This window comes from Lytechinus pictus, chromosome 6 (genome assembly GCF_037042905.1).
Source record: "Lytechinus pictus isolate F3 Inbred chromosome 6, Lp3.0, whole genome shotgun sequence".
Lineage (NCBI taxonomy): Eukaryota > Metazoa > Echinodermata > Echinoidea > Temnopleuroida > Toxopneustidae > Lytechinus > Lytechinus pictus.
The window spans coordinates 15,121,932-15,143,468 of record NC_087250.1 but is presented as its reverse complement, the minus strand read 5'-3'; the positions used below and the strand labels follow the sequence as shown (position 1 = coordinate 15,143,468).

Below are 21,537 nucleotides of genomic sequence, written 5' to 3'. Positions count from 1 at the left end.
ATTGTAGTGGATGTAGCCTGGGACGCTGGGAAAGACACTGAACTTTGCATATGAGGGCATAGGGAAGCTGAAATTTGATTTATATGAACTAACCGCTCCCAAATGACAAAGCTTCATTGGGATGTAATGTCGAGTAATGCCCACACACTTACTTGTCAGTAAGGTTTTGATATTATTCACTGACTTAAATAACATGTACAGTAAACCTGAAACAGCTTAAAGCATCATTGACTGTATGTGCTCTGTATAGCATGTTCAGTAGACCTGAAACAGTCCCAATCATCGTTGACTCTACGTGCACTACTTGTGAATATATAACGCAGCAGTACATTTGGTGATTATACAACACAATCTTTTGAGAGAAAAAAAAATGAAAATCTCTGTAGGCCTTATTGACACTAATTACTAATGCCGCATCCTATAAATCATTAAGATGAAGCAGTAGACTGCAATATTGTATATTGTACCAGATCATCGAAAAGTATGGTTGGAAAATAGAAAGCAGTGCGAACAGGGGCTGCGGAAGCGAGTATGGATCACGTCCAGCCAACCTGATATTACAAGTGCTTCACATTTATGTGACAAAGTCAGCTGCGCATAGTCCTGCAAGATCTTTTAAGTCATGATAGATCTTGAAGCTGCAGGATCCCAGTCAAAACACCTGCAATTGGAACTGACAGATCAAAATCAACTTCTGCAAGAGCTTTCAAGTCATGATAGATCACGGAGCTGCAGGATCCAGGCCAACACACCTAAAACAGAACTGACTGGTCCAAATCAACTCTTGCGAGATCTTGACATGATGATAAATCCTGGAGCTGCAGGATTGATCCAGGTCAAAACATCTGGAAACAGAACAGACAGGTCCACATCAACTTTGGCAGGATTTAGTTGTGATAGATCAATCATACTGCTGCAGGATCCAGGCCAACACACCTGAAACAGACCGGACTGGTCCAAATCAACTCTTGCAAGATCTTTGACGTGTTGAATCCTGGAGCTGCAAGGACTGATCCAGGTCAAAACACCTGGAAACAGGACAGGTCCAAATCAACTTCTGCAGGATTGAGTCGTCATAGATCAATCATATAGCTGCAGGATCCAGGCCATCATGCCTCGAAATGGAACTGACAGGTCTAAATCAACTCTGGCAAGATCTTTCGCTTCATGATAGATCCCAGAGCTGCGCAGGATTGATCCAAGAGACGGAACTGACAAGCCAATCAACTCCTGCACATAGCATTAGGTCCGGGAACAGCATGGAGAACATATATGATCTTCATTACAGGCTACGGAAGGGAGGGATAAAACCAAGGCCTTTCAAGCGACCGACTACTGTTAGCAAGGGATAAAATGGTATCCATGCAAGCACTCATTTGAGCTCTTCTGAGTAAATTATAATAATCTGAACTATGATAAACAATTTTTGCTATCGAAAAAGGTCCCTTAACAACCGTTGCTATGAATAAATGGATCAATACTGCTGTGATACAAAGAAATATACTTTAGACTAAAATTCATGTGACATGTTGCCTGTGAAACTGTTCCTCAAGCCCAATTAAGCTTAGTTACTAAATATGTTACCTAGTAACTGTTGCTATATTTGGTAAACTCACGTTGGCACCCCCTGCTAAAAATGATTAGAATAACTTACTCTACCTTTGTGCAAATTTTCATGCTTGTACCATTTTCTGAACATTTTTTTCACCAATCACCTAGACTATGTATACAATAAAGCAATAACTGAACTTCAATCTCCCTTGCGTGAAAGATCTGCCAGGAATTTGTTCACTACTTTTCATCGACATAAGGACAGCTCTCTTCTATTTTGAGGGATAGCTTGGTTTTGTTTCACTTGTAAATCCTTTTGAATAAGTAATCTAAATCAAGACATTTCTCTTTGTTAATCAGGCTATCTGAGACGAGGGATCACTTCATTGCTTGGAACCTTGAATCGGGGCATATCAAGTTCCGAATCAAGACTGGATTCAAGACTGATCGTCTACAGAGGAAGAAGGAGGTAGAGGAACTCAGGTCTAAACTCAAGAGACAAAACACAGCAGAAATGATGCCTTGGGAACGGAGGTAGGTTTCCCAGAAATCTTGACTCGTATTCCAACTCTGAACTTGGGGAATGGTAATGGAACATGGAATTAAGCTGGTCACATTAAGTCTTGTTTATAAAGTTATGAAATTTGGGGCATATTTTCTCAAGGAGTTTGGTGACTTGATGTCCCAACCCTTTGTTCTCATGCCTAGCAACGTATAAAGAGTGCTAAAGACCTAGACGAACGTCTTGTAACCTTACTGCCCCAGGCTGTCACAATAACGCACTATCAAAAGAGAATAAAGAATAGAGATAGGTGCATATAATGTCAAGTCTACTTTGGGCTTTATTTCCCTACCTAATACACATATTATATTGAAAGTTATTGACTGAACAATTACATATTTCTGACCAGAATTACTGTCCACAAATTTGATACTCATATAACGTTAGTTTCCACCAAAAATAACTTTGTTGGGTTCTGGTAGGGGTCTTGGGGATTATTCCTCTATGGTCTGAAATTGATACAGCTTTTCACTGTGAGGATTTTGTTTAAATGAGCCCTCTCTGTTTTGGTTTGTCATTCCTTTAGGTCAGAGAGTCAGGAGGAGAGACAGAAGAGGAAAGATATGGAGCTCGAGAAGGAAAGGAAGAGACTGGACGATCTGAGAAAGGAGAAAGAGAATGCTATTCAGCAGTACTTAATGAGCAAGGATGAAAAGGTCTTGGTATGCTCCTATTTTGGTCATCATCTCTGTGTCTTTAATGTAGAAACCCAGCAACATTTGCAGACTGTTGAGAACGAAAGCTCCATGCTGTATCTCTATGTTGCTGCTCTCTCTCCCGAAGGGAAGTACCTCGCACACGTCAACTATGACGATAACGATAAGGTCAGTTACGTTACGGTGTGGAATCTCCACAAAGGTGAAGTCCGAAAGCGGTTGAAGCGAGAGCCGAACGTATGCTGCATTGGGATGAACAACAACGCGACACGGGTGCTGTTCGGGAATGAGCGGCATCAGTTGAAGGTGTGGGACATACAAAGAGGCAGGAGCACCTTGCGCAGGCTGCGGACATCGACACAGTCTCTGCAGTTCACAACTAGCAGCAAGATCTTCATGCTTGATGATGGGGCACGTGCTGTCATCGTTGCCAGTGACATCACCCTGTGGGACCTTGACCACGCTACGCAGCTTGCCATGTTTACCCCAGACTTGAGGATATCCTGCGTAGAGGTGGTGATGTCTGGACAGATGATTCTTCTAGGTCTCCAGGACTCATCAGATGTTGTCACCCTGAGACTGAAGGGCCGGGACATCAAGCCACCAGACTTTTTGACAGGTGATGCACGAGGGAAGGAACTCTTTGGCGAGACCACTGGAGATACTTCCCCAGAAGATGAGGAAGAAGAGGAAGAGGAGGAAGATTATTAACTGTCACTTCCTCAAGAGCAGAGAAGCATGGGTAGAAGGATGATCAATAAATCTTTGGTGAATCATTGCTACTCCTTAAAACTAAAGGGAGAAGTGGAAGAGGGGGAAAATGAATGAGAATTATTTTCAAATACCAGAGCTGTTATCTCAACAGTACTGTAATAAAGAGTTTCTGGAAAAGCCGCATTGATACTTTCGCAGAGTGAAAGAAGGTTGGGCAAATGGTTTGTGATATATTTAAAATATATTCTGCAGTGTTGCTGCAATTAAGGAATCATGGTTCAGTAATATAGTATCATTATTGAGGAGGATTATAATCTTCAACACATGTCATACCAAACTGGACTTCTTAAAATGAATGTAGCTGTGAACCTTTGACTTCTAATTTTGAAATCAATTTAAACTTAGAAAAGATTGAACTTTGAATTTTGAACTATTCTGGTTTTCTTCAAATAGGGTCAGTAGTATTCAAGTTCTACTGTCAGAGGAAGGGCTTCTTTAGCTGTGAAGTTGGATTCACATGTCTTATAAGCCTATTAGACTTTACTCGACTCCTCTTTACTGGACATTAAGAAAGACTCGATATTTAATATGACCTTTTCATCATATAAGCATCTTTTAGTTTATTATAGTTTTAAAGATACCCATACCAATATTTCTATGATAACTTTACATGTATGGTGAAGAATCCATATTTTCCTTAAGATTTTGGTATTTTTCTTGCCAAATATCAGTTATTGGCCAGTTATGGAAGCTGAATTGAATAACTCATGACAATCACAGTTTCCAAAGTTTGGTTATATTTCTTGTAGCCGGACTTTGATGTACCATTTGGCTTTTTTTGCATGTGTCTAATCAGGCACATATTGCACAAAATGTTGACTTTGCTATTAGTCAAAGTCATATTATGTTATTTTATATTTCATGTTCTCTTAATTTAGATTGTTTATGCCATTGTTTTATTTCATTCTATTATATTTTCTTACAGAAATTTACATTTTTTAGACTCTATATCATATGATTTTCATGAAAATATAGTGCATTATAAAATATAAGTCATTGATTAAACAATGAACATATTCATATGATTTACAACATATCCATGAATAATATTCTGATTTCAGATTTACCTTAATGCATAGCAGTTAGTGCAGTTGTTTTTTGTGCCATAGTTTTCATATTCATTGTTTTGTGCTCCTATTTATTAACATATATTCCAAAAGTAGACCCTTGACAAATGTATTTGCCAACAAAATTCCATACTCCTCACATTTAGATTTATTTTCTTTTTAATGTTTATGAATTCTGCTGTGAAAATTTAAATCCATATTGTTCCTATTTACAGATATATAATACAAACAGAAATGTTCCTACCAAAAACTGCTATGTATTGCACACACAGTCAAAGGAATTTTCCTAAATGTTATTGTTTGCCTCATTTGCTTTTTTGCTCTGTGGAGGATACAGTGAATAAGGGGACTTGTCCCTCATTGAATGAAATTAATTAAATTCTGGATCCGCCATTTTGCTAATCTTTTCTCAAAATGAATTTAAAATTGTGTGTCTTTGTGATAAGTTGGCCTATACAATGCACACCTCTCAATTCTTTACTCTTCATGTTGATAAGCTTTATATTTTGCTCTCGAATAAGAGCATACTAATCAATACTAATGTTCACCACTATCCTGTGGGGTATTTCTCATGGCTCTGGCCACAAAGGATTATACATGTATATTGTTACTAGGGGTGCTGTGACAATGCTCAGCACCCCCCCAGTAACAATAGAATAATCCTCCATGGACAAGGCCTTGGTATTTCTTGTTGCCATATTGTAGATGAATGTTATTTATATACTCAATTATTCCTTTTATTCGTCATTCAATTGCCATAACTGAAATAAACGTATTTGTATAAATGAACTTGCGCTTTATTTTAAAGTGTTTTAATTTCTTAATATGTGATATCTTCAAGATGATACATTTTCAAAACTTTCAGTGTTCTTGGAACATTCTGCGAAGAAAGTATTGGGTGTTGATAACTTGAAATAGCCGATCTAACCAACTTCTAAAGAAGTACATGTTTGTTGTTTTAGTTTCGTTCACTTTTATCACCAGTAATAGAAGTGAAAGAATATGTAAGAATCTTTGAAAAATATATAAAGATTGTCACTCCCAAGTAATAGTCTTTTTTAAACGAGTCTCGACCCAGTGGGGGGGGGGGGGCTGGCATAGATGCGTCGATGTGCCGCCCTGATAAGCCACTTTTAGTGAAAATGTTTGAACATTGGGTATGGTTTTGTGATGGCAAATTCTTAAACATACCCCCCCCCCTTTCGATCTTGAGTAAAAACCCAGTTTTTCGCTACATGTTAAATGTGGGTCTCTTTGGGGAGAAAATCCTTAATTATGAGTAGGGTAAGGCTGCGTAAGTTGTGACACTTTGCATTTTGCATGTTAGAATTGGTATGACTAATTATCTTGTAGAAATAAGTACCTTGCCTTTAAATTTAATTCTTGGGAAATATTTTTCACCTATATACAGTGCGTCCCACAAAAAACGAAACCGAAATTTATCGATGATTTATCATAACTTAATCACAAATACAATAGACAAATGACCTACCATTGTAAAGCTTAGAATCTCCTCTTTCATCTGAAATTACTTAGATTATTTCTCATTCACGCATGAGTGAGCAAAAACAATTTGAAGAGGGGATACCAAAAAGTCATTTGGCGGGCTGTATCTGGGTTTCAAAAAGAAAACCACATTTTTAAAAAGTTCAATATCTGCTCTTTAAGTTGATACCTCAATTACAGAAAATGGTCAAGAAATAACAAAGTTCTGGTTATTTGAAATAAGGCTTGAATTTCAATAATTTCATAAAATGAAGAGGTTTTACAGGCTAGCGTTCAAACTCACTGGACACTCCGTTTTGTTGACGATCAGCCATGCATTAACTCTTTTGTTAACCATCCGATAGCTTCTTTTGGAAACCGGTAAAAACACGTTTATTTTATGAAATTATGGAAATACAAGCATTGTTTCGAGGACACATAACTTTTTTACTTCTTGACCATTTTTTGTGATTAAGGTATCAAATAAAAGAGCAGATATTGAACTTTTTAGGCATGTGATTTTCTTTTTGAAATTCAGATACCCCCCGCCAAATGAGTTTTTGGTATCCTTTCTTCAAATTGTTTTTGCTCACTCATGCGTGAATGAGGAATAATCCAAGTAATATCAGATGAAAGAGGAGATTCTAAGCTTTACAATGGTAGGTCATTTGTCTATTGTATTTGTGATAAGGTTAAGATAAATCATCGCTTAATCTCGGTTTCGTTTTTTGTGGGACGCACTGTACAACTTTCTACCCCCACACTGAAAGGGCTCGGTTTAAAAATGGCAGAGGTAAAAATGGCAGAGGTAATAATGGCAGAGGTAAAAATGGCAGAGGTAAAAATGGCAGAGGTAATAATGGCAGAGGTAAAAATGGCAGAGGTAATAATGGCAGATGTAAAAATGGCAGAGGTAATAATGGCAGAGGTAAAATGGCAGGGGTTATAATGGGAGAGGTACTATTTCAAAAATTTCTTCGGAAGGTTTCCAGGCATGATTACGCAATAATTGGTGAACATAAAAGATATTGTGGTCGGACCATCTGTTGAAATATAAAAGGTTTCTTTCAAATTTTATATGACTGTTATACCATAAAATTTCGTGTTTTATACTATTAATATTGTGATATTCAGTAAATCATATGTCATACCAAGAGCATAATAGATCTGTATAAAAGGATGGAATTTGCTTTTTCATACATACAAATTAACATATCTTTTTTCGAACAATTGAAACGGACACACAAGGGCATCGGTCCTATCTTTGCTGTTCAAAATTTAAACAAGTACATCCAAGTACACAAATTCCTATTAACGAAACAACGTTGTTCATTGGATACAAAATTCACGATCGCAAATTTACGTTGGTTAATTTGTTTATGATATTTGCACAGTATGCAATATACAAATCCTATGTCATGTATAAGATGCAAGGAAGAGCTTTTAATATATATTCAATTTGGTATGAGTTCAAGAAAGAGATACTTTTTTATGTAAAATGGCGATTTAAATCCAATGTTCATTTAATTCAAATGTTCAAAGAGCTTTAACCCTATAGAGAAATTTCATCTTTATTACATTTTAGATTAAATAGTTGATGTCTATTACATGTTTATATGTAACTTGTTTTGTAACTCTACACGCACTGTGCCTCGAAAGAAATTGTTAAAATGAGAAAGGAATATGAAGAATAAAGTACCTCTGAACGAGGAAAAGAAAAAAAAATTATGGGAGAGGTAAAAATGACAGCTCTAGGTACAATATGGCCAGCCTTAACCCCCATGCAATGAATTGTCAAAAAGCCCCCGAATGTATATAGATTAAATTAGAAGTGCATGTCACGGTTAGGCATTTCATCATATCTTTGTCTTCATCGGGCTAACAATGCTATTTACGAATTCGTTGGAGGTGTACCGTGAAGGCTTTTTAAAAAGAAATCAAACGACAGATATGTTTTCATTCAATTTGTCAGGAGCAAAATGAAACTGCACTATTCTCATTCATCAGTTTATAACATTCCTTTTTGTCTGGCAGTTTTTTTTTTATATCTAAACTTTTGCCAGGTTTACCGATGCAAAAAGGAGGAAGAGTAGACATAAGAGAGGTGGAGAGACAGAGAGGGTTAGGGGCGGGGAAAAACATAGAGAACATAGCGAGGAAAGCCTAGACGTTGAAATTGTCACGAATGATTGTGATTAAATATTATGTCCTTATTTTGTAATGTCGTCTGTGCTATTCTTTTTAAATATTTGAATGACAATAAGCATGTGTTCCCAGGCTTGGCACTGAATATGTAACTGATTATGAAAATCAATAAAAATCGTTTTGACTAGCTGGTAAATAAATTTTGGGTCGATCTAGGGGGACCGTCTGGTTCAGATTCTTTGCATAAAAGAAGACCCTGAACCTTTACCACTGCATCCAATATGATATAAACGCCTTGATGGTCATAACCCTTGGAAGCGGAAGTGCTGTTGGGTATTTTGTACACCATAAGCAGCACCCTCTTGGTAATTAGCTTGGTATGCTAAAATGTAGAGATTTGATTCAAATCTCTGTTATTTCTCAAACAGAAGAAAAAAACATTGTTTATTATCTAATTGTTATTAGTTTTGTTGTAATTCTTTTTTTTTGACCTAAAAGAACTTCATTTAGTTGAAATAATTTTGTGTCATTTTCCCCCTTAACCAAATCCCGTTTCATTTTGGAGTGAAAACATTTTTTCTCGGCTCTTTAACAAACCAGCACCCCAAATCTCTTTCATTTTTGCCTCTGCCATCTTTACCTTTGCCATTTTCAACTCCGCCATTTTTTACACCGTTAGAAAATTTATACTTAAAAATAAAAAAATTCCTGCAACGGAGTCTGGAGAACACCTGTAATCTTACTGCACTGTGTAATCTTACATGCATTTGTATAAAATTACAGAAGATTTGTATTTTGTGTGTGTACCCTTTCAAATTTATTGTAATAAAACTGTTTCCCCCTTTTTTAAGACATATCTGTTCAGTAAAATTGTAAAAAAAAATTGTGGAAAATCCTCCTGTTATTATAATTTACAACAACAACAAAATTCTGTAAAACCTGCTTTTTTATTTTTCTTCTGTAGAATCTACTGGTTTTTCTTATAGTGTACCTCGGCCACTTTTACCTCTGCCATTATCACATCTTCCATTTTTACCTCTTGTCATTTATGCCTCTGCTCTTTTTACCTCTGCCATTTTTACCTCTTTCATTTTTACCTCTGCCATTTTTACCTCTGCCATTTTTACTTCTGCCATTTTTACCTCTGCCATTATTACCTATGCCATTTTTACTTCTGCCATTTTTACCTCTGCCATTTTTACCTGGCACCACTGAAAGACATTGTCACCTTTAAAAAACACGATGTAAAATGGCTCAACTTGCCCCATCTGTGGGGTAAATTGTGCCACCTTCTTGGATAAGTTAAGCCACAAAAACTATGTACTAAATGTATGCGGGAAGAACCAGCATGTCATTCTTTTATTTAAAGTCTTTTCACTTGCTAATTCTCTATAAATACTAACATCCTCTAAAAGTAAAAGAACTGTCATGTGAATTTGCTCCTTTAATTTATGCCTGCATACCAATAGCATTTTAAGGTTTGTTTTATCATTATCATTACCATAAGAACTACCATGGCTCAACTTGCCCCATGTTGGCTGGCTCAATTACCCCAGTCTGAACTTAATGCGATATTTTCACATCCACATACTTCTTATGCATCCATCATGTAAAAGACTATGACAAGAATGATAATCCATATACCTGGACTAACAATATTGTTATTAAGTCTTTATTTTATTTAAAGACGTGTGTGGGTAAAAAGCACTGATCTATTTCACACCCTTTTTTACTTTTTTGGCTAAAATTTTCCTTCCCTCTAAAAAAGTATTTTTTGTTTGAAAACAATGAGTTGGGGTTAAGGGTTATGTAATGGATCATCAATACATGACACCACCACAATTTCTGACTCATTCATTATTGGCCTGGGGTGGTGGCTCAACTTACTCCGCCTTCCCCTACCGTTTTCTGCCAAAATTACCCTTAACCCTATCTAGGCCGGGGGGAGGGACTTCAAGATTTGCGCAATATTTTTGCCTTGCGAAATTTTTTGACAGCGCCGCTTGCTGACATTTTACTTTCAAGTCTTGCGCATCTTTCGAGACCAAATTTGCGACGCCCGGGTAAACACGGTTCAGAAATTACGCAATATTATGTAAGTGCACATCAGACCAAAAATCATAAATGTTTATTTAATTTTAGTTTTGCTGCTCTAAATGGATTTATTTTATGCCGTTTATGATCTGAAAAGAATCCCCGACAAAGTTCATTGACAGAAATATAAAATAAAACAAAAGGTCCAGAAACAAAAAACAAATAAATAGTTTTTAAAATTGCAAAAAAAATATAATACGTAAAGAAATGGGATGGGGGCTGCGATCCACCCCCCCCCCCCCGGTCATATGATATCTCAAAATCCCCTGGTCTAGATAGAGTAAAAATAGGTATGGGTTTTAACTTTTAAGGCTTCAACTGCCCCAAATTTTAGTTCATGCAGCTTGCTATTACGTAAGAAGTACATGAAGAAAATACAGGTGCTCTCTAGACTTTAATGGTGATATTTTGTACTAGTTTCAAAGGAAAACTGGAAACTGGGTGGTTTTGGAAATAATGTTGTGTTGTCGTTGGATCTAATGCTCTTTTATTTTTAACCAGACTTGAAATGAGATGAGTCGATGCAGGATGTACAGTTTATATATACATTTATCAATTAAAGATGATTACTTGATGATAATGACAAATACATGAGTAAGTCTGATGGTGACTATACTCTGCAGATGAAGATAATATATATGCTGCAAACTGATGTAGTATATATACTTTTCTGTAGCTCTAAACTCCAATCTCTAATGTATCTGTATGCTGAAACAATCTCTAAATCAATCCGATTTGGGTTCAGAAGTGGACCCCTTTTATATTGGTCTGTTCAAGACTCTTTATAACCAAAAAGGTGTTGGTCAACCTTGGACGCTTGACCAAAACAATCTGTACGTCATAACTTTACTCTGAATTGGGGGAGTTGACCTTTTAGGGAGAAAATGAAATGTAGTGAATAAGAAACCCATAAAATGTGTGGGCGTCAGAAGTTTAGCTGGAAGAAGAATGAGTAATACATGGAGTTGGAGTTGGTATACTTCCTGTAGAAGAATTGATTATGTAGTGATATAATATTGAATATGTGAGATATGTCTTATCATCACATAACAATAGATAATCATGATAACCGGGAATATTTCCTGTTTTATTTGAACGGAAAATCTTGTATCTCGAGCACATGACAGGACATCCATCAAAGCCATAATGCGATCTGAACTTAGACTAAAAATTCGTCGGCGTCCATCCGTCAGTTTTTGTTTAAAAAAAAATAGATTTTGAGTTTTTTGCAGAAAATGAATGCACAAGTCCTATGTTATTCATAACTGAATTTCTAGGCAGCAATTTATTTTAGTTTCTGAGATATGAGGGGATTTTCACGGCGATGCCATACAAATTTTGAATAAAATGCGCAAATCCCATTGGAAACGTGCACTGTAGCAGAGGGATACAACGTGTTTACTGACCGCGATTTCAATTCGCGCGGTCAGCCAAACTGTCGTATCGGTCATCTGCACTGCATTGACTTTGCACGTGAAAAGCGATACGACGTTTTGACTGACCGCGCGCCTTGAAATCGCGGTCAGGGTTGTTGTATTCCCTATGGCGTTTTTTGTACAGGGGAAATCTAATCCGCTCAACTGAAATAACAAGCATGAAGCTCTTTTGCGATATTTTCTCTGATCCTTGGTTTTGTGTAAAAATAAGGATACCATTGTCAAGGAACTGTCTTGGTCTTTCCAACCATGTATTTTTTTTAGTAATGAATATGGTGTAAGGCTGAAGAACTAACTGTGAAAATTAAAATAAACTTTGAAGTCGATTTTCTCTGAAATGGGGTTTGCACCGTCGCGATGTGCATACGACGGTTCGGATGACCGCCGACGAATAATGATCACAGTTCTAATAACTGTGTGAAAAGCCTTAGATTTCTTTACTAATGTTATGTAGTATGTATTCAACTTCCTGTTATCCTTTTAGTCATTCACCTTTACTTGTTTACAAACTCCCCCAATGTCATCTAAGAATTCCAAAACCGCCTATACCATTTAACTCCTAAATCCTGACCATAAAAGACCAACCTCAGTGACGTCAGCTAACTTCAAGGAACAAAAGTTCTAAGAAGTATGACTCACACTTCCAGCCCCAGTCACTTGCACGGAGCATCACCACACCCATAGTAACAGAAAAAGTTTGATATACAGTTACCTGTAGACCAATGAGATCAAGTTTAGAGATTCCTCCCATCTTAAATTGTTACACCCCCAAAACTAATGATATATATAAGACTTGATTTTTAGAGAGAGAGAGAATATTAGACCCACACTCATCCATATAAACTGACTGACTTCAAGACTTAGACGTCCGTCCAATATTAATTTAACTTCAGAATCTTTATCCTATACTTCGAAATTATTCATATTCATCGTCTCCTGTTTTATCTGAATCTTCATTGAGATCTTCATGTACTTTAAATTGTAAACTGTAGCTGATTATTGATTATTGAATACCCTGTGATTTTGAACTGCAATACTCTCTTCAGAGTTCATTTAAGCTTCACCTATATAGATATATATTACCGGTCCCGAACACGACACTAACACTTTCCCCCAACTTTTTCCACACACTTCCAACTTGCAAATACTGAAGATGAGTTTGTCGGAATATATATATCTGTAATGTTCTGATTCTCACGTGCGGCCACACGAGGCTAGTCGAGTGAATTCAAATCGTATATCGCAACATTATATATTTTGCTTGCCCCTGTAAAAGTGTTTGATCAGACCAACGGCAGTAAAAAGTAACCATTAAAAAGTATATTACCCTGTGGACATGAATATTACGTCTGCAGAAGGCAGGGATTGTTTGTATATATATATGCCTCACAAAGTTTTATCTTTGCAGCAGCAACGGGCTTCAGTGTAATGAAACTAATCTTTGAGTAAGATCTGCCAGATGTACGGTCTTCCAGTCTACAACACACACACCTGCACCCACCCACACAAACATCTCCACACGTTCTCAATACACATTCGTCCTTGCATTTCATGTAACACACACACCCTCCCCATACGCCATTACATTTCGTCTAACACACAAAATCAAACATCCTCATCCACAAGGATTTGTCATCAGATTTCATCTAACACACACGCTCACATACCCTCACACCCAATTTTTCTCCATTATCGCTCTCACATCTCATCCAACACACACACATACACACCCTCCCCCAAACACTTTTGCCCTCCCATTTCATCTAACACACAAACACTCAGAAACACACACCGCACCCTCATCCACATGTATGCCTACACATTCGTCTTCACATTTCATACAACACACACACCATATAATAACCCGCCGTCACATTTAATCTAAAGCACAAACACATATAACACCCTCATCAAATCTTTCCCTTACACATTCGCCCTCACGTTTCATCTTAACACACACACAACCTCTCATCCATACACATTCGCCCTCACATTTCATCTTAACACACACACAACCTCTCATCCATACACATTCGCCCTCACATTTCATCTTAACACACACACAAACCCTCTCATCCATACACAGTCACCCTCACATTTTATCTTAACACACACACAAACCCTCTCATCCATACACAGTCACCCTCACATTTTATCTTAACACACACACAAACCCTCTCATCCATACACAGTCACCCTCACATTTCATCTTAACACACACACAAACCCTCTCATCCATACACAGTCACCCTCACATTTCATTTAAAACAAGCACACACTCACCCTCTCACCCAGCATAACATTAATTTGCAGACACATACAGGCGGAGTGAAAACAGGCGTAAATGTAATGTAAACGAGCATTCATAATAATTCCCCAATTCGTGATTAGTCTCCATATCAAATTTAATACAATATTGTGCTAATTTCAGGCTAAGCGATCGTAGAGATCTCTTTAACAGCCAAATAGACGAATGCAAACCGAATTTTATTTGAATTATTTACACACAGTGGATTCGTCATCGAACATTATACCAAATTAATTTTATACTGTACGATATACAACAGTCGGCAATTCCTCCTTTTTCGCCCTGCCCCTCGCCTCCTTTCTCTCCCTCTCTCTTTTCTCTCACTTTCTTTTTTTCTCCCTGGTTAATTGCATATCGAGGCCTTTTCAAAATGTAAATGGTTGTAAGGCCTACTAAATTTTGATATTGCAAATGAATGTTATAAGTTGATAACATGAATTGCCTGTCACTGTCAACACGAACAGTGATGTGAAAAGGTTATATGCAACCTCAGTTATTCTGCAAGTTTTAATCCATAATTCATGAAAAGGCGACCATGACGTTTTGTTGGTTTATGAATTTCTGCTGGGTAAATTTTTCCCTAAAAGATTTTAGAATGAAAACGAAATTGAGTAACGTTTTACCGATATTATCTTGCTGGCAGAATTACTAAAGAAATAGGCCTACGCGAAGATACCGGAGAGTAACTTGGCGAGAGAGGAGGGGGGGGTTAGAAAGAGGGAGGGAGGAGGGGGGGATCCCGGAGTATAACGGCAATATATTTCCGAAGTAATCCTCTTGAAGTTTTCACGCAGCGATGTACGGATGATTCAAGAATAGAGTAAATGTATTGTCACACGCCCGCCAAATGACAAAGAACTAAAAATAAGTTTTTGTCGAAAATGGGTGAACCGGGACCTAGTCGTTTCAGAGCTGACGATAGATATGAAATGCATTGTTGGTCCAGAACGAAGGACTAAACTGCTGTTTTGATTACCCATTTTTTTTTTTTATAAAGACTCCTTCGTTACTCTTTTTCATGACGGGCGCTGCACAAATCACAATACATTTCTCAGCTCTTGACCTGAATATCTCCGTATACGCCGGTGAACGAAAACTCTCTGATTTCGCAGTCACACACTACCGCTGCCGAGTCCAGATCGATCAAAGCTAAAATATCATTTTCAATCGCATATCATCTGTTCGTTGGAGTCACTTTCGAATGTGTAACTGCGGCATCAGTATACTGACAACTGTCATCTTTTCTTTTTTTAGATTATCAGTCAATCCGCATACATGATAAGCACTAAAAATTACCCCAGTATGAGAAGCGATTTACAATGAAATCTTTCGAGAAAATAAATCATTTCAACAATCAAAGCATGCTAATGCGCGTAGGCGTGACAGTAATATCTTTTGTTCCTAGGGGGACACCTATTGTTGCATCCCCCAAACATAAAAGATAATCCTCTGCGCTGGTGTCGCCTTGATAGGAGCATAAAAAACAGCATTATGCTATAAACAGTAATGCGACTTATGAAATTACAAAGAATCATTTTGTGAGTACCTGTTTTTTAATGTTTTAATGTTTCGACGGATAATGGGACTATATACTGTAGCATCGTGTAATCTATGCAGATGTCCTCGAGACAATTGATTTTCCTGGTTTTCTCCCTTAATTCTTGCATAAAGCAAAGATCGACATAATTCATTAAATTATGTGACTTTTACTTTTTTCAAACAGGAAATTGGAAATGTTTGTAAGTGCTAAAATTACAAAGAATCATTTTGTGAGTACCTGTTTTTTAATGTTTTAATGTTTCGACGGATAATGGGACTATATACTGTAGCATCGTGTAATCTATGCAGATGTCCTCGAGACAATTGATTTTCCTGGTTTTCTCCCTTAATTCTTGCATAAAGCATAGATCGACATAATTCATTAAATTATGTGACTTTTACTTTTTTTCAAACAGGAAATTGGAAATGTTTGTAAGTGCTAAAATATATATATGTGTTACTTAAGGTATGGCATGCATGTACCTGGTAACAAACTTATTCCTCGTCCGTCGAACCTGAATTCTTCCAAGATATGGACGCTTTATAGGTCTGCAACGTTCTGAGGATCAGAGGCGTAACTACGGGGAGGGGAGGGAACGCGGGGCACGGCCCCCCCCCCCCAATCAGCTGGCAAAAAAACGGGGGGAAATTAGAAAAATAAGGAGAAAGAAAGAGAAACGTAGTGGGGGAGAAGAAATGACTGTACATTATACTATGTTATATCATATAGAAATATTTGTTTCATTACATTATGAAACATAATTATAATCCTGTTATAATCAAAATATACACCAAATACATTTCCTCGCATTGTATTATTGTTTCATGTAGTGACATATGCTCTTATCATGACTATCTACTTAAAGTGATTACCCCTATTAAGGTCTGAATATAAAACATTTCCAGTCTATACTTACGTTCGCATAAGTGGACTGGTAAGATAAGAATTCGATTCGTAAAAACAGTCCTTAAAATTTCCGTTTTTTCTGGTCTGGCATCATTGGGTTTGTGAAATATGTATAGTCTTAGAATGCCTTAGAATGCCCCTCTTCAGCTCTGAATTTCCAAAAAAAAATCAGCTGGCGCTTCGCGCTCGCAATATTTGATTAGTGAGATACGTATCATGTTCATGATTACAATGACTAAAAAAGAGCTTCATGTGTTTAGGTGTAATTCTAACAAAATCGGCACCGCTTTCCGCTCGCATTAGATAACTATGGTGAGATGTGTATGCTCTTCATGAATTCCTACAAAACTAGTCCTGAAAGTGTCCCTGTTTGGGGTCAATATATATATATAAACACATATTCAGCTCGCGCGTCGCACTCGCATTGTCTGTTTTGTGAGACAATTACGTATTATGATTACAAACAATTTCTCATAATATCCCTTTTTTAGGTCTGAATATCAACATTTTTCAGCTCGCGATGGAATTATTTGATCAGTGAGATACATATGCTTTTAATGGCACAGTCTAGGTAGCCGTGCTAAAGCCGGGGTAATAATAGCATGTAAAGCATGCAGGGCCCGCTGGTAGAACAGTTTTCAGAACTGAAGTGGCGCCCCTTGGTAATATATGACATTATTGTTATTATTATTGTCCTTAAAATGTCTATATTAGGTCAGCGTACCTGGCAATTTTATTTCAAAATTTCAAACGAAGGAACATTCATATACAGTGTTAACGAGAAAGCGGAGATGCGATTGTCCCAATTAGCTTTGATGAAACGTCAATTAAAAGTTTTTTGCCGAAGTAAGACAGAAAATCGTTTACAACTCTCGAACGCACACACAGTTCACGGAGTGACCCCGAGTGCTATCAGCTGATCATGTTTCCAAGTTGGGAGTGATACATTCTCACAATAGGAGTGATCAGACTCTCTGGAGGGACTTTCCTTCACTTATAACAAAGAAATGGTCATTAAAATATTCATGTTGAATGCTCTGATCAAAAGTATATGATTTACAAATTCATTCGATCTAGAGAACAATATTATTATCTATATCCAGTGCATTACGCATGAATACTACCATTGCGACACCTGCCCAGCCGGTGGTTCGGGCGCGACGACCCCTGAGTGGCGTCCCTGATAGAGACTCCAAATGTCAGAAGAGCGATTCGACAACTAACTTCATAAAAAAAACACGATAAAAAGGTCACATCCAATGGGGACATGGCTTACATTTTCGAGAAATATACATTCCGTACTTCTACAGTGCGTTTCAGAAAAAAAATCTAGATATTAGAATCATGTTTAATTTTGTGGAATTATTCTGCATGGATATGAAAGAAAAACTCATCAGCTTTTGATTGATACCCTATTTGTACCATCTGCGTCACTCATGACCGAATTAATTGATGTTGAAGACAACAGGTGCAGGTACCACTTTTTCCAAGTTTGGGTAAAATGTGCGCTTGATCAAATAAAATGTAAAAATTAAGTAATTTTGGAATGAAGACTTCAAGAGTCAAGGCATTCTTCTGAAATGGTTATTGAAAGGTTAGTGTCTTATTCACCCACACCTTCATCATGTCCTTCTCTCCTTCGAACCGGTAGCGTGGAATATCTTGGACAACTCATCAATTATCATTGCACAAAAAGCATCCATCTCATGTCGAATTCGGCCCTGCAAATCATCAAGATCTTAAGGAGGAATTACAAATAACTTGTTTTTAAGTGTCCCCAAAGGAATCACCCACCCTTTCTAAGTCATTGTTGAGGGCAACAACTTGAGGTCCAAACTGCAAAGAGTTCTTTGAGTCTATCTCGAAAGATGTTGGAACAATGGAATGGAGTGCTAGTCCTAAATCCACCAAAGATGCAGGTACACTCCTCGAACCTTCGTCTCAAAATGTTGGTCCAACGACTGTGGTACAATCTCCTTGTTAATCATTTGCAAGTACATTAGCCCATTTACAATCGTTTGCCGGAAGAAAAAGGTCCAATCAAGATTTTTGCAAGCTCAGGCATTGATGAAAGTATTTACACCAGCATCTGCTCTTTCATCAAGTTTTCAAAAACTTGCAAAAACTTGTATCTGCACCTGTTGTCTTCAACATCACTTAATTTTGTCACGCGTGGCACAAATGGCACAAATAGGGTATCAATATAAAGCTGATGAGTTACTCTTTCACATCCATGCCTAATAATTCCACAGAATTGAATATGATTCGGATACCAGCTCTCGAGATTTGGATAAACTTTTTTTCTGAAACGCACTGTATAAATATTTTTCACGTCGTTAACTGCTCATTCTCGAGAAATGGGGAATCGTGTCTCAAAACTTGTGTGAAAAAACGTGCATTTCCCATAAAACTGCCAAAAAGCAATGCGTTAGGGAAAGATTGGGCCCAAAACACGCCTAGATGAGTTCATTAGATTGGATGAATCATTGAAATCAGTTAAATATAGTTTCTCCTTTCCTCATTTCTGAACTCCCCTATTTGATATGATTAATGTTTCCCCCTCTCCATCAAATTTTAAGAAAAAAGGGTGCATATTTTTGTAAAAATACCATGTGATATATCGACGGATCGCCTGTGCGTACGGGCATGCAGCTAGAGGAAGCCAAATGTCTCGTATTCTTCGTAATGGCCCGTATTCTGAAGTCAGGTTTAACTTAGAACACGATCTAACTCTGTGCTAAATTTATGGGGAGCAAAAAGTTCAAAAATGAAGTTTGCGTTGTATATTTCTTATGTTTACTATTTTGTTTCCTTTTGCTTTCATAATGAAAAAAATATACTTCAGTTATCATTCCCAGACAATTATGAACAATTTGGATGTCATATGAGTTAATAAATTGAATGTGTACTGTTAGGGATTTGTGCTCCAATTGGCTCTCCATAGTTAAACCACTACTTTAAACCAGGGTTTACTTAAAACCCGAGTTCAGAATACGGGCCAATGTGTTTTGCAGATTTATGCGTATAATTTATTAGACGCCTTTCATCTTAATGTTGTTATATAACGTTTTAGAAGAGTATAATTTAGCGTATGAAGAACTGCATGTATGTTGTGAACATTAACAAAATCATTTACAAATATAATCTATTGGAAAATGTCCTAAAATGTGATATTAAAATATGTACTTCGTACTATAGGCTTACATTCGATATAACAAATCCACTAAGACTATCCATAATAGAGTTATTCTACAAAGTGCAATCGATGCTATTTTGGGAACCACATTAAATAAGCTCTAGAGATCATCTCGTATACCCTATTCATCTTTTGGGCATAAACTTTGAGACTTTTTTATGGCGATTAAAAATACATCAATCAATCAACCAATCAAGAAATTAAGAGATTTGCGTCGCAGTCGCGCCGACGAACCCAACTCCTGGGGCCGTTGTAAAAGACTTGCAATCAAACGCAACTCGAAAAATCGTTTGCAATTGGACTTTCAACCAATCAAAAACGCGCAGTGGAGAGTTGCGACATACTGATACAGTATTTTGAAGAGGGCATGGAGCTTTACATTCTTGTCGAAATCTCTGTCGAAATGGTTTTCGAGACCTCTTTATCTTTCTTCTCATGATTTTTCTTACAGCATTGCATGGTTTGGGCCAGATATTTCTTGAACTGCGGAGCGGAGAGCGCGTAGACGAACGGATCAAGTACGCAATTAAGTTGCTCAAGCGTAATGAATGACAGAAGCAGTATCATGTCCTCGAACCAGCGCACACTTTTCCATCCGGTCAAGAACTTGTGGAGCACGAACGTCGAACGTGGCGCGCGGAACAGAAAGAATATCAACAGAATCGCCAACACCATCCGGGTCATTTTGGCGTGCGACGCGGGTCGTGCTGCGCGCGTCGCCGCGTGCTGCTTTTTGCGGAAAGTGTTGCCTACGACGCGGCAGAGAATCCGCGTGTAGCAGAAGAAGAGAAGGAGAGATGGGAATAGAAACATGATGCTGTATATGTATATCTGTAGGCTGATGTCCAATGCCGTAGTCGGGTTGCAGACTTGAAAGTATGATGGTATGTGTAGAAGAAAGGACACTGCGAAGAAAAAGAAATAGAGAGGAATAAGAAAAGGATCATGATAAAGCTGGTTAAAATAATACAGTCCAAAGAAATAGGAGTTCAAATTTGAACCCTTGGGGTTGGTACAATAGCAGCATCCCAACAATTAATTTTTTCTACATTTTTGCACCTTTAAATATACAGTGTGCGACATTAAGCGCAGAGATAGATGAGCCATGTAATAAAGGTGCAAATTTAAACCAAACTTAATATTATCGTCAAGTATTATGAACCTTAAACGGTGAAAAGTTGCACCTTGCACACGAGTGTTGATTGGAGCAAGTAGTAATGATAAAATTGCTCCAAAACCTGCTAACATTGCGGTGCAAAAAATACTAGTGTGCAGAAATATTATTCAATTACTAGTCGTATATATCAACGATTTTTAGCTACCAGGGCCGGCTCTACAGGGAGGGGGGGGGGGCGGTTGGGGAGCAGTGAGGGTAGTCGACCCAATATATATATATATATATATATATAAGGAGGCCTAGTAGGAGGAAGGGGAGAGACAAGGGGAAAATAAAGAAAAGGGTAAGAAAATCTAAAGATCTAAAGGAGAAGTCTGTGTCTCTTTAATAGGTTTACACCCCTATTATTCAAGGTCAAGTCCACCTCAGAAAAATGTTGATTTGAATCAATAGAGACAAATCAGACAAGCATTATGCTGACAATTTCATCAAAATCGGATGTAAATTAACAAAGTTGTGACATTTTAAAGGTTCGTTTAATTTTCCCAAAATATGCACAGTCAAGTTAGCCACATGCAAATGAGAGAATCAATGATGTCCCTCACTCACTATTTCTTTTGTTTTTTATTGTTGAATTATGCAATATTTCAATGTTCAGTGAGAAATAAAACTTTGTTTCACAGGACAATGAGGAGAAAAT

At 37.4% G+C, this 21,537-nt stretch overlaps 1 protein-coding gene across 1 annotated transcript in view; it reads left to right on the top strand.

The window, feature by feature from the left end:
- Positions 1-5,399, top strand: part of LOC129263228 (uncharacterized) — a 46,905-nt gene extending 41,506 nt beyond the window's left edge. The window contains exons 29-30 of the mRNA XM_064100426.1: positions 1,912-2,085; positions 2,640-5,399. Of these exons, the coding sequence (XP_063956496.1) occupies positions 1,912-2,085; positions 2,640-3,480 (1,015 nt within the window). The 3' untranslated portion in view covers positions 3,481-5,399. The remainder of the gene's footprint in view (positions 1-1,911; positions 2,086-2,639) is intronic.
- The last annotated feature ends 16,138 nt before the right edge of the window (positions 5,400-21,537 follow it).